Source organism: Dysidea avara, chromosome 13, assembly GCF_963678975.1.
Source record: "Dysidea avara chromosome 13, odDysAvar1.4, whole genome shotgun sequence".
NCBI lineage: Eukaryota > Metazoa > Porifera > Demospongiae > Dictyoceratida > Dysideidae > Dysidea > Dysidea avara.
The window spans coordinates 16,538,228-16,553,184 of record NC_089284.1 but is presented as its reverse complement, the minus strand read 5'-3'; the positions used below and the strand labels follow the sequence as shown (position 1 = coordinate 16,553,184).

The following is a 14,957-nucleotide window of genomic DNA, read 5'->3' as shown; positions in this document are numbered from 1 at the left end:
TTGGCCACAAACATGTGTCAACATGACCATCAAAGGGCCGCGCTTTAGAGGCTTTCCCATTGAAAATGTATGGCAAAACTTTACAGTGTCATAACTGGAGTGTCTTACATTCGAATGAAGCGCTTTTAATATATTTTTAGCGGATCGAGAAGCGCTACGTATCGAGCAATACAGGAGGCCCATGCGATGTAGCAATCGTAAGTTATTAATCGTTTTTGAGGGTTCAGCTCAACGCAAACGTACTATAGCATTTGTGACAGCGTACCCTCCCACAAACACTTGTCCAGAGGGGGCGGGAAAGATGTAGGAACTATGCAGATATTCATATTTAGACTATCTATAGTTACATTTGTAATTAGGATCACATGTGTGTAGTGTGTGTGTAGTTAGATTAGTGTTCCAATGGAGAGTTCAGCTACAAACAAGTCACCCTGCAGAGAATTCAGCTACAACAAGTCACCCTGTAGAGAGTTCAGCTACATAAGAAGTCTTCCTGTAGAAAGTTAGGCTACAGAGCTCAACTACATTATAAGTCATCCTGTAGAGATACAAACAAATATCCTGTAGAGAGTCCAATACATGCCAACCTGTGGAGAGTTTATGTGATAATTTTAATTTTTAAATGCATAATATGGAGATATCTACAATTATCATACAGTATGGTAGTACTGTATATCAGGGATCATAAAAGAACTGGGCTTTTTCAGCCAAAAAATATGTTCCACACCTGTGGTTGAGATGAAAAATGCCATGCTGTCGTCGCTGTGGTATATAACTGATACACCATGCTCTGTGGCTATGCTTACCATATATGGTGTAACTTCACAGATTCTGCAAAATCCTTATCTAAATGGTAAACAAGTCTCTAATAACAAACACCTACATCAAACAAAAATTATTCACCTCAGCTACTGGAACGATTTTTGATGAACTCTTGTCTCCTTCATGGATAACTCACGACTAGGTGGGTGTGGCACTGCTAAAAGTCTAAATATCTGATCCATCATACTGATTTCGATCTCCAGGAGGTACTGTTTCATTATAAATTACTATCTATTAGTATAGTCTTTTCATCTACTGGGGTGTAGGTTATAACACGATTACTCTAGATGTGACTAAATATACGCACTCTCACCCAAGCGCTGTGCACTCTCGTGAATCGTACATATATTTTAGTCACATCCCTTGTAAGCATGTTATAACTATAAAATATATCATCCTAAAACAGGCCTCAATTTCTCTTCATGCACAGTATTGGTTAGGCACAGCCAAGCCCAAAAATGTCCTAAGATCAACTCCAAACCCTTCCAAAAGTTTCTATACAATTTTTAAAAATTTCCATTCAATTCCAACTGACTGATGTCTCCAGCCAAGCATAACTCAACAATGGATAAGGCTATGGGCTTGATTTTTTTGCTGTTCAACATCGTTTCATCCCAAGATGTGCCTTTTCGCCAACCACAGTATGTACAATACACGCATCATGAACTTGCCTCTGTCCTCCTTTGTGTTCCATTTCTTTTCACTGACAATGGCACAAGGTGCCACTGTGGTTGTGTTGGTTACACTGCAGTTATCATGTGTATTGTCCATATTTTTCATGATTGAAGAAATGCTTCTCATACATTGTTTCTCTGTTGTATTGGTACGCAATGGGCTGAAATAGGTGAAAGCGAAATGTAATGGCTACTTCATTTCGAGAAGTTGGTCCATATTTTTGTGGTGGCTGGATTGATTGCAGAGGCGCTTTACCTACTGTTCTTCATTTATAGCACAGTATTAATGGGCTAGACATAGCTGAAAATGAAGCGTAATGGCCATTTCACTTTCGAGTGAGTAATCGATAGCTGGGACGTGCGTTCAGACAAAAACATTAACCCTGGCACCATCCTTTTTTTGATAGACTTGATTGTACAATACTTGTAATTGTTTGGGCTTGATCAGCTTTGCTGTCTGCCCTTCCCCCCAAATAAACAATCAATCAATTGATACGGTATGCGTGGGTTCACCTGTCACAATAAGGCCAGGCAAAGTCGATTAACAGTTTATCGTCCAAGCTTTTTTAAAAAGCAGGAGAGTGGGAGCCCATTTTTCACTTTTCATCATATGATTTGTACAATTGTAAGTAACAGTGCACAAATTTACATGTTGGCGCTTCTTGTATCCCTGATCAATTTAGGAGACGGGGTACTGAGTGTAGTATGATGGCCATCAATATACCACAACATTGAAGCAATGTTCATAAAGTACCTTTCTGCAGATTCAGTATCATTGTGTGATAACTTTAAACCCTTTACATTAACCACTGCAATTTGACCAAATCATAAAAAATTATTTTCTCAGGGATAGAATTGGGAAGAGTCTGAGCACAAATACGTCACTGTGACTCCATCATAATTGTTGAAAATACCCTCTAACAACCACTGGCATCCAGTAATTAACTTATACCCCTACATGCTATTTCCTGTCATTAGATAAACTCTTTCCTGGTGTTATATACTTACATGGAACAAAGAGCTCAGTTGTACTCATAACTGTGGTATTGTTTGATGTGACCCTGCAGGCAATGTTTCCACTGTCTTCTTCTCTTACTGGTGATATTTGTAGTGTACTCAAGTAGGTACTACCTTCATCGCTTGGAGGAGGAATAACACTATATCGCATTTCACCATGCCAATCAGGACTGCACGTCTCGTGTACACACCATTCAATTTCAGGTTTTGGAAAACCACTCACATTACAAGTCACAAGTGCAGTAGTACCATCAGCTACTACTACCGAATATGCCAGACCAATGTTTAATATTTTTGGTGCCTCTGTTAAAACCAGCATATTATTACAAGTACACGAAAAAATTTGGAATTTTCAACTAGAGTAGGGACCATAGCACATCGATAAAAAGTACTGAAACAAGTTGGAGTAGTCCATGATATTAAATCACAGTAAAACAATAAGAAGTGTTATATCCCTACTGTGCTCAAGATACCATAATGGAAATGCACAGTAGGGATATAACACTTCTTATTGTTTTACTGTGATTTAATATCATGGACTACTCCAACTTGTTTCAGTACTTTTTATCGATGTGCTATGGTCCCTACTCTAGTTGAAAATTCCAAATTTTTTCGTGTACTTGTTTGTTAACTTTTTTTGTAAATAATTTTTTATTGTGACTGGTGAACCCACGCATACCTCATCTGAAATGGCGCCGCGCGTCCCAGCTATATCAATAATATTATCGTCTGAAAAGTGAAGTATCCATTACACTTCGTTGTCAGCTCTATGTTCAACTCGTTACACAGCAATACGAATCTAGAACCTTTCCAGAAGAACCTCTACAATCTACGCATACCAAAAGAAATGGTGCCGCGCCAAAATTTTATTAACTATCGTCTGAAAAGTGAAGTTTCCATTACGCTTCGCTGTCGGCTATGTTCAACCCGTTACACAGCAATACGAATCAAGAACTGCTTGAAAAGCACCTTTGCATTCAAAATAGCCACTATGAAAAATACGGACGATTTCCGTTTCGAAGGGAAGCCATCACGTGCTCGCGCCAAATCGACACCTTTCCCTGTCAGCAAAGATCGAGGCAAAGATGAATGAGACACAAAGGAGGACACTGGTAAGTCCATGAAGAATGCATTGTACGTACTGCAGTATGCCAAAAGGCACCTGTCGGGCCGAAGCGACGTTGAACAGTGAAAAAATCAAGCCCGTAGCTTTAGCCATTATCAAGTTACGCTTGTCTGAAGGCATCAGTCAGTTACTTACTTACTTACTCAGTCAGTAGAAAATTCCATCGAATAATTTTTTTTTAAAATTCCGTAGCAACTTGTTGAAAGCGTTTCGGGTCGATCTGAAAACTTGTTTGGGCTTAGTTTTACCTCACCAATACTGCCTCATCGTTGTCAGGGAAAATTGAGGCTGGTTTTTGGGTGATTTTATTTCGTGGGCCACACCTACTGCTTTGTGGTCCCTACTATACAGTTACTATCGTACTGTATGACAAGTACTCATCATGCATGTAACTTACGATAAAGGATAAGCTGGACCACTGAACCGGACATTGGGTGAAGGCCAAACAAATTTGCAGTGCACTGATAGTTTGCCATATGCTCTGGTGTAACATTGCTAATAATCAGACTCTCGTTGGGATCTCTTCGGATCAAATAACCCTCACTGCCATTTGTAATCGTGTGCCCATTCTCAGTCCAGGAAACTGTGTAGTTCGTTCGGAGATTACCAAACAGAAGTGGGCACTCAATAGTCTCGCGCTCCCCCACCGTAGCTGTTTGCTCAATATCATCTTGTCTGGTAGGCTTCGGCAAAACTGCATGTGTGACACAAAACGTCGAAACATATCTACGTCCAACTCACCATAGACGCTCACGGGATTACTGGTTATTCCACCATAAGTACAAGTATATCGGTCCTCGAATGAGTGGGGATTATCACGGAACTGCTGCAGATCACTGAGTGTCAATGGATTGTTAGTACTTGCCGTATCAGGTAGTCCATCCCCGCTAGTACGTCTCCATACAACACCTTCGCTGGGTGTCATATCGTTAGCTGTTAAACACTCCAGTTTAAATGCCATAGGTATCTTCAAGTAAGGATCGTAGATTCGCTGAGTCGAACCCCTGATTCTAGTACTGGCGGTACAAAACGTGTCCACCGAAAAAAGCAAAAACAACAACCATAATGATTGATTCATCGTAGCTATTGATCAGAGCCGAAATTTCGTTACTAAACTATTGACGCTATAGACTGGAACGCCGTTATATAGCTAGCCACACTACAGGGGCGGATCCAGGAGCTGACAAACAGGGTCGAGCAGGGTAAGTTGTAGGTGGTTGGGAAGAGCCAGATTCTCTAGTTCAGTGCTGCATTTTTGAAGCAGCAAGTAATCACCTCTTATATTAGTAGTGTCTCGCTGTAGATTTTGGCCTTTTCAGATGGTTGTGAAGTCTTAAAAGGCTCTGAACGTCTTAAACAGTAGCAACACGATAATTATTGTTAGAGGCGCTTAGTACGGACGAAGGTGCTGGGTGACAATTTTAGTTAGTTTGACTTTCATTCGCTTTGGTTTCAGGTGAATTTGTAGTAAAACGTGCATATTTTCATGAGTTGATAAACTGATCTTGGCCTGACATAAAGTTTAGTAGCTATTTTAATCAGAAGCATGGCTGGCTCCTCCATGAGGGGGGGGGGGGGGCATTTGCCCTAAATGCCCCATCCTGGATCCGCCATTGCACTATTATAAGGGGAATTTGTTGTTTCCGCGGTTGTTTCCCGTGCACGTCAAGCCATAGATGCGCCTTAGCTCAAATATTAACCGTTGCGCGAATATTAAGCACTGCGCGTACCAACTTCAATGTAATTCTGGCCCAGATGTCATATGTTCGTGTAGCAGTTCGAGTGAGGCCGCTCAACAAAAGGTACTATAAAAAGCGTGTTTGTAATTGCCTCTGTAAGACACACAAGGTTACATTCACTATGCTCTAATATTTTAGAGTGCATATAGATATTTTCAGTTTGGTGTTCATGTGCTTGGTTTGTATGGTGGTGGTGTATGACCTCGTGTAAGTCTGTGTGACTGGGTAATGCTGAACATGGGTCTCGCAAATCATTACACTTATGAGGTCCCTTTCATGACACAAGAATCCGCATAGCAACTGCTTCCACATTAATTTTTTAATCAGCACCATTTCATCATCTTTCTTTTACATGTATGTTGTCTCATTTTGTTAAGCTGTAATCTACTTGGAATGTATTTTATCTTTGTAATTTGGAGTACATCATAGTTGTAGTGAGATAATAACACCTTTTGGCATCACCATATGCAGTCGCAGTCTTGCATTGCCAGACTGAGCTGCCCAAGCCCTTATCGATATTCTAGTTATAAGTGTGACATGACTAATTGTCAGTTCTACTCGAATGTAAAAGTGTGCACTGGCTGCAGCTGTTTCCATATGCACAGCTGACAGGTTATTACACTCATTACTATTGTCCCTTAGCAACAGTGGCCAAACTCACCATTTACACATTTTATATGTGAATTCACCTTATACTAATTGCTTGTGCACTGTGTGTGCATCAAATGCTGCGCTACATAGCTGGTAATGGATAATGATCGATGTCACCAGACCAACTATAGCTAGTGCGATAAGCACCTGGCGTGTATTGGTCTGGCAGTGCCATACGTTTGCATTACACTTGGAATATGTACTGGAGAATAGTGTGGTTACAGTCAGGTTAACCCCTTGGCACTGTTTATTAAATGTATTTCACATAATTATTGTCTTTAAGCACTTGATAGAAATGATGTAAAACACAAATTGAGGTGATGGGGGGGGGGAGTGTCTTTCCATTTGTCTGTCTAATATAGTATTTTGTGACTGACATGAAATTTTAGATTTAAGAAAGACTCGGGCCATTCTTGTAAAATTATTCATGTTGTTACAATGTATTGTCCTAAAACAGGTGGGGAAGGTTTCATCAACATGAAGTTGCCCCCACTTTCCAATGTAATTATACATGCTAAACAAGAGGTAGTGTTAGGGAACATCATAGTGTAGCATATATTGACCCATAAAGTATGTGAAGATGCACAGGGTCAGGGTGTAAACTAGTGATGTGCGATATTAGGATTTTGGTTTCGGTATGATATCGATATGATAATTGGTGAAATTTCAATACTTTTTCGGTATTTTTTCTTTTGATTAATTGTGTGGGCCAAATGTTTATAATTAGCAGCTATGCTTTATAGAATTTGTGATAAAGGTAATAACAATCCTTGGAAACTGGTAGACGCTTTTTAAAATAGTTAAACTGTACAGAACTGAGCTTCATTTCTACTGTGATTGCACCAAAAGTTGTAAATTTACCAAAATATTACTCAATATATTGAAAATTGTAGCAAAATATTGATTATATGATAAATATTGATATCAGTTACAAAACTATTGAGATTCGATATGATATCGGTATTGAAAAAAATATTGCAATGTCGATAATTTTTCGGTATATTGCACATCACTAGTGTAAACCAAAGATCCTATGCCCTTAGACAATAGGTCCACAAAATTATCCCAAATAGCAGGCATACTTCATGCGGTTTAACAGTTTGTTATTCATCCCACATTAAGTATATACTTGGCTTTTTCTTGCGATATCACAGAATAAAGTGATGGAATGCTGTTTATTTTTAATGGCATGTGCTGTCTTGATGTAGCCAAGAACTATTGAGAAGTGATTGCTCCATAATGCTAACTTGGTATCTTTTGGGCTATTATTGTATAAGTCCTGAATAGACTTCTAAGAACTGAAGCCCTATTCATGTTGTATGAGTTATTTTCCAGCATACACACAAGACCTGAATGGTATCAGTGGGTGGGTGGGTGGATGCTTCTATCTCAGCGTGGGCTTTCATTTAGGCATGTACAATGTTTACCTGTAAAACTTCCTGACATTACAATTGGACATTGAATATGGAATTTATTTCTGTTACCTAGGGAACTGGATGCTGGGAGCCAGTCCATTATTGAAATGGTCGGCAGAAAGACCATCATCTCAACGACCAAGGTGTTGTATAGTATGTGTGTAGGTGATAGACTTTCTAACTCACTACTAATTTTTTTTCATGAAGCATATGATAGACGCATGTCTCTCTGGTATCATATGTATAAGTTACACATATATGACACCAGAGAGTGACATGCTTTATTTGATTTACATCACACACACACACACACACACACACACACACACACACACACACACACACACACACACACACACACACACACACACACACACACACACACACACACACACACACACACACACACACACACACACACACACACACAACACACACACAACACACACACAACACACACACACAACACACACACAATGAATTCACATATAGGCAAGAAAGAGACAGTTTTCGCAATCATTGTTATTCACATCATCAAAAGGAGTTTTTGTCTTCAGTTTAATATATCACCTCATAACAGGGTTACTGTCACTCCACTACTATCATGATTGATGCATCACAGGCAATTCCTGTCTGTGTTTATGTATGCCTTGGGGGAAATTATAACACATACAGGCTGGAGTGCCTATTTTGTACAGACATGGTAGAAAGCTGATGGGAGATCAAACTGCTAAGTCTAGGTTATTGAAGGTGCAGGTGACTGAGTCACAGTTCGCTGATGACCTGGCTCTGTATGCTATAACTCGTATAGCCTTTGAGTCAGTTTGTAAGAGATTTGTACAAGTGGCAAGTTTTTATGGTCTAACTGTTAGCTTGCCTAAGACAAAAGGTTTGGAGGTGGGAGCCGCAGTTGGTGAGGGTGATGATTCCCCAGTGGTGGTTGAAGGCGGTGAGATGGAAATGGTGAGAGATTTTACTTATTTAGGCTCCAAGTTGTCTAGTGAAGGTGAGATCACTGCAGAGGTTAACTGTAGAATTGCTAAGGCTTCCAAAACCTTGAGGGTACCCATCTTCCTCAATCGCACTCTCTCCATTAATACTAAGAGAGCTGTCTATAAGGCTGTGGTGATTTCTATTTTGCTATATGGAGCAGAGACGTGGACTCTGAAAGCTCCTGATGTGAGAAGGCTAACCACATTTCACAACTGTTGTGTACGAACAATTTTGGGTGTGTCTAAATTCCAACAATTGCAAAATCATATTACTACCCAACAATTATCTGGACAATTTGGCCTGTATTGGTCAATAGCTGATTTTGTTTTGGATCAAAGGCTACGGTGGCTTGGTCACCTGGGCTGTATGAGTAGTGACAGATTGCCAAAGCAACTTTTGTTTGGAGAGCTATTGAAGAAAAGGCCATTTTATGGTGCCAAGAAGCAATGGAGGGATGAAGTGATGTCTGACTTAAGGGCAATTAGTGTTGAGGATTGGTATGTGGTATGTCAAGATCGTGAAAGGTGATCTAACTTGTGTGCAATAGCTGTTGATGAGGTAGCACAGTGTAGGGAAAGAAATACTTGTGCTGCCAACAGAGCATCCCAGGAAAGGAATTTTCCTTGCATTTGTGGAAGACGTTTCAAACGCCAAGGAGATCTGACAAGACATCGTCATTTCTGTGATGTGTACAGTTCGTCACTAGCCCAGGATTCGTCCTGAGGTTCCTCTAATCATGCCGTGGGCGGCTTCCAAGGTTCCAAGGTGTGTGTGTGAGTATGTATGTATTTGTCAGTGTGTGTGTGCGTGCGTGTGTGTGTGAGTGTGTGCGTGTGCGTGTGTGTGTGTGTGTGTGTGTGTGTGAGTGTGTGAAGTAGTAATTAGCTATATACAGTGTAGTGACAAATTTGTGTGCAGCACATACAGCTAGCATGCAGTATCATATAGGTACAAATGTTACATGATATTGTTATGGTACCAGTTATATCACTACTTTGTGATGATAAATAATCATGCATGACCACTATGTATCATTGACTCTGTTTGTGTAAGGTAATGGTTTCTGTTTAACTACCTGGAATTAAATAGCATGCAGGAAACAGACTATTGGCTAGCTGTTTCCTTTGCCTATATATAGGTATATTTTGTAATCACCCAAACATAATATAATTTTCTGAGTAAATGAAATCATGGAATGATTCAAAGTGTTAGGAAGCATTGCATTTTCTTGAACATGTAGCATTTATTTAATTAATTTATGAAAGTAAACACAATGTGGGATAATTGTTGCTATATATAACAACATCTAGCCTGTTATTTGCGAGTGTTTGTGTTACAGTGTATGTTGTGTGTGTCACAGTGTGTGTGTGTTTGTGTGTGTGTGTGACAAAATGTTGTCATGGTGTGTGTGTGTATGTGTGTGTGTGACAAAATGTTGTCATGGTGTGTGTGTGACAAAATGTTGTCATGGTGTGTGTGTCACAGTGTGTACACGTGTGTCCATGTATACATGCATTCATGCATGTGTGTGTGTAGTGTGTGTACCACCACCCAGGAGCTGGTTACTAATGTGAAGATCTCCTTAGTTGTTATAGTTGCTAGATTGTAGTTGTGTATTGTAGTGCTAGTATTAATCACTAATGATTTAAAACTCTGACACTACATTGTCAATGAGGATGGCTACATCTCCACCAACATAAAAATAAAACAAAAAACATTCAAAAAAAGGAGAGAGAAAAATGGATAAATGCTTTCAGTTCATGTACTGATAACTGGAATTTGTAGAGCAAATGTTTCGAGACATTGTGGTAAGATTGTCAAAGTGTGCTCACTCCACAGCAGCAGCAGAACCAGAGCTGTCATTGAACTCAGCAGTTATTACCATGAACAAACAGCTGATATAATGAAGACAAACATAGCTATTCCTTCAGTGTGTCAGACTCAGACTGTTTACTCAGATAAATGTCTCTATTTAGTAATAGACAAAGCTTCTCCCCTCAACTTCATCACCACAAAAATCTGGGCAGACCTCCATTGACCTAAACTGGATACCATGACAAAAGTGCTAGGAACATTTGAGGGTCAACCCAAACCCCCCCTCCCCCATTGGGTATTTTTGGACAATGGTTCAATGCAAAGATGACCCTAGCTAATCCTCACTGCTAAGAATCTATGCCACTCAATGTAGAACTAATCTAATTGGCATGCAGGGATGGACAAATTAAGCCAAACATCACAATTCACATAATGTATTGCATCACAGTGTGTGTACCTGTTTTGGATACCACTCTTAGGTTGAAGGATGCCAAGACATGGTGTAATGATTTAACAATCCAACACTACATTCCAAATTTAGTTATCATTTTGCCATCTTCTATCACACCAGATCTGAACATAGTTATATTTTTATCCCTGTCAAACCTACCATATACGGCTAGGTACACAAGGTTTTTTAATGCTGCCTAATGTGTGCCCCAACCTATCTACAGGGACTGTTTTCCTATACTAGTGATGTTACCAGCTAACCTATACACAGACTCTGGAATAAGGACTAAATTAATTATGGCAAAAGAGCAATATGATATTGGGGAACTTTAATATGGGATCGCCTGCCTGATACACTATATGCTACAACTGTCAGACAATTTAAATCATTATTTTGTTCTTTGTGATTACCTAGTTTAATATACCTATAGCATAGCTGTAGTGTAATGTGCCTTCTTCTGTGTACTTGTGTGTTGTGCTCTATTTCACATGCAGGGTACAGCTGAAGAATGGCCTCCCTTGGCTGATGATTTTCCTAATTGTCAAGTAGAAAATAACTAAAACATTTTCCTGGTCAGACTGCCTTCTGTCATGATCTGGTTCAAATACCCGCACTTGTACTGACACACCTCCCTGTTTTACTCCGTGTGATTACCGACTCAGTATGCATGTGAACATTGCGAAACGTAGCTTGCCTATTCATCACTGAATGGTTGGAATCCTATTCTTTCAGTGGCCAAGTTCCCCCAACCAAATAAAAGAGTAAAAAATTGCCTGGCCACACAAGACTAATGCTAATGCTTTCTAAATCATTAAAGAGCACTCTTCCAGAAAGAACCAAAGCAATTACGGGAAACATGACTATTTTTACACTTTACATGAGCAACAAACCCCCTGCACAAAATCAGTGTGTAAACAACATAACCAACTTCAAGTATAAACACATACATATGCATAACGATAGCTAATTGGATGATGTATACACTTCCTAGATTAGTAAATTTATGTTTTGCTTTATAGCTAGCCTACTGATAGTGCTTTGTTACATCAATAAAAATACACTGTCTAATGGTTCTTTGTACAAAATAAGCCAGCTTATAGTTACCATGCAATGGGCGATGGCTGCAATCCTGAATGTTGACTGCTATTGTGCTACTGTACTGTAAAAAGGATATTGTCATTTTAGCATCATATTTTGCAATCAGTTTGACTAACGTGGCGTTTATTAAAGCAGCAAAAAAAGAAAAAAAGTGTCATTGTCCTTAAGAATTGTCAAAATGACAATGAAATATTATTATGAAGTAACTGTTGGTAACAATAACAGTCAGAACATTAATTGTTAAGTCATTTGATAGTATTACACATACTATCCATCAATATAACTAACTATTTTGACTTGACTACTTGCAAGTTATTTTATTACTACTACAAGCCAAAAATATTGTCACTTTAACACATCTCGTTGATTAATAGCAAGGTTAACTCTCTTAACAATCAATAACAATTTTTAACTGCAACACTCAAAAGTCTGTCAACTCTTCATTTTATCTGTAATGAAACTAAATTATGTGAAGGTCAATAAAATAATGTCTCAGTTACAGTCATCAATGGCCAATGGTCATTGTCAGTTTAATTGTATAGGAAACACAGTAGATAACTAATCAATGTAGCACATCTCAAGTGAACCTACATCGTACCAAATTATATCAGTCTGAATGGTGAATGATTGTCAAGTTTCAAATTCACTCACACAACAAATAGCTAAAATCAAATAGCTAAAATGGAACATGTTTGCCAAACTGTAAATATAATACTACTACAGTGGATCCTCACTAATCCGAACTCCAGTAATCCGAACACTCGCTAATCCAAACAGTACAAATTACTGTTCTATTAGAGTGTTTTGCAAACAAGTGTATGTTCTATTAGAGTAATTGAACTAGGTCCTGTATAAAATCAATGAGTTCACTAATTCGAACAAATTCACTAATCTGAACAGACTTTTGTCAACTTGAGAACAGAGCTGTTTGGATTAGTGAGGATCCACTGTAACACAAACAGCATACCGTCACTGTAGAGTCCCTCTTTAATGTAGGCATATCTTATTTTGCTGGATGCTGAAGTCAGCAAGCTTTTCACTGTAAACAGGCATAAACAAGCTAGCTTTGCAGTAGACTGTAGGTGTATACTCTAATAGAGCAGTCACTTACTCTAATAAAGCAGTCAACAATTCTCAAGTCTCATCCTAACTATATGGTTGTATGGTCACCTATTTATAATAGGCTATTAGCCCTATAAAACTACCTCTGGCATAAATTCTGGAAGTGATTGTAATGGACTTAATCATTGGATACTATAGCTCATACAACCATGCAAATGTGGGAATTGATAACATTTATATACAGTACAGCAAGTTTTTCATAGCATATAGTTTCATCCACAAACTGTACAGACAGGTAAAATCCTTATCTGTGAATGAATGATTATCTTTAGGTATTGGAAATACACACACACACTATATATGTGACTGAATTTGACAAAACAAGGCTTCGATGCACAAAACTTCATTAGGAGATATGGCAATTTTAAGTAATCATTGTGTAATAATTTCCCAGTGCCTACAAGCTGTGCGAACAAAACTTGCACCATTTATTCATCTATTTACTAGCTATGAGTGGGTGTATTAATTTCTGATACCCAAAATTTGCCCTGTTTTGGGCAGCTTTTTTCAAGCGGGTTATAATATCACAGGTGGCAGTAATAGGGTGGGTGGCAGTAATAGGGTGGGTGGGAGGGTGGGGGAACATAGGGGTATAAAATGAAGTAAGAAGACGAATGGAATCAAGAGGCCAAGTTTGGGCCCTCCAATCTCTCCAAATTGACTGGGAACACTATTGGCGAGCTCTCTGTGAAGTCCCAGCTCGCCACACACCATTATCACAAAGCCATGGCCATTTAATGGCGCCAATCTCCCACTCGTGGCTTTGACAGGGTCGGAAGAAAGCTGCTACAGAAACCAGACTTGCCAGTCCTGAAGGAAGTACAGTGTGGAATATGATAGTGTGTTAGACCAGCAGTCTATTTCTGGTAAAAACGTAAGTTTGATTTTGTGTGTGTGGAAGCCTTGTTATATGAAATCCAGTCTCATATAGCTATTAGCTCATATATTATGCCTTGATCCTGGCTATGATAGTAATTTTGCAACATCAGTCACTGTTGATTTAGTGACTAGCTATAGAATGATCATGTTGTTCATGTGAATAAAAATAAAAGTTTGTACACCTTGGAATGCAATTTTATGATTGTGAGTCCTGTAAATGTGATAACTGAGGCAAATTGTGTTTTTCCTCATGCAACTAATATTCATGCTCAAAGTTCTACCCCATGCATTTATAGAATTGTCACCTGTTGATTATGCCAGTGTCTTCATTATAATTGCCATATCATAACACATTTATTTTTTAAACTAAATGACTGTTCTATTAGAGTATTTCACCATTTATTTTAAACTATAAATGAGTGCTCTATTAGAGTATTTCACTGCATTCTAACAGAGCTGTTGAAGAATGTCTGTCTAGAGTACAATACACCTGTACTATTTGCTCTATTAGAGAGCATTGATCTATATCAGGCACAGCACCTAAAGAGCTTTCACTTTAATTTGTTGGCCAATTAAGCAGGAGTCCATCAAAATTAATGTAGTGAAAAATATATGGAGAACTCATGTGGTATAGATTAAATCCATTTCAAGTTTTGTTATTGGTCAACCCTCCATTGTAAATGTCATTGATGGACAGCAACTATATAGACCTACATATTAACTAATTGATCCACCACTTGGCTACTAAATTTATGAAAATCACAACAAAAAGATTGAGCTCTTTAATAAGAGGTATACACCATGAGGTACCTTTTCCATGAAAAGTTGCCACTACTTTTCCATGAAAAGTTGTCACTACATTCAATGAAGGTGCAATGTTGAGCTGTGCCAAATGTTGTCAATTTAAATGAAGAAGTTGACTACACACTTGAAACAAGATAAGTCGAGTAGTACACCTTTTATCTTAACATGACTGTATTGTTAACTGAGTTACTGTTCATTATGATAATGTTGTAATTCTAAATACTATAAATTATATGGTGAAGATAAGATGTAAATGATTATATTATATTATGTGAAAATTTCTTTGTAATTATCCAATGGCGGATCCAGGATGGGGCATTTGGGGCAAATGCCCCCCCCCCCCCCTTCAAG

The 14,957-nt window shown here is 38.7% G+C and overlaps 1 protein-coding gene and 1 long non-coding RNA gene across 2 annotated transcripts in view; both read right to left on the bottom strand.

The window, feature by feature from the left end:
* LOC136243652 (uncharacterized) overlaps nt 1-4,979 on the bottom strand; it is a 50,419-nt gene extending 45,440 nt beyond the window's left edge. The window contains exons 1-2 of the mRNA XM_066035193.1: nt 4,381-4,979; nt 4,037-4,333 (exon numbers count right to left, since the gene is read on the bottom strand). Of these exons, the coding sequence (XP_065891265.1) occupies nt 4,037-4,333; nt 4,381-4,717 (634 nt within the window). The 5' untranslated portion in view covers nt 4,718-4,979. The remainder of the gene's footprint in view (nt 1-4,036; nt 4,334-4,380) is intronic.
* Nucleotides 322-2,889, bottom strand: LOC136243657 (uncharacterized). Its single transcript, XR_010694946.1, has 2 exons — nt 904-2,889; nt 322-846 (listed from the first exon to the last, which is right to left on the bottom strand). It is a non-coding gene; the product is annotated as an uncharacterized lncRNA (long non-coding RNA).
* Nucleotides 4,980-14,957: the final 9,978 nt, after the last annotated feature.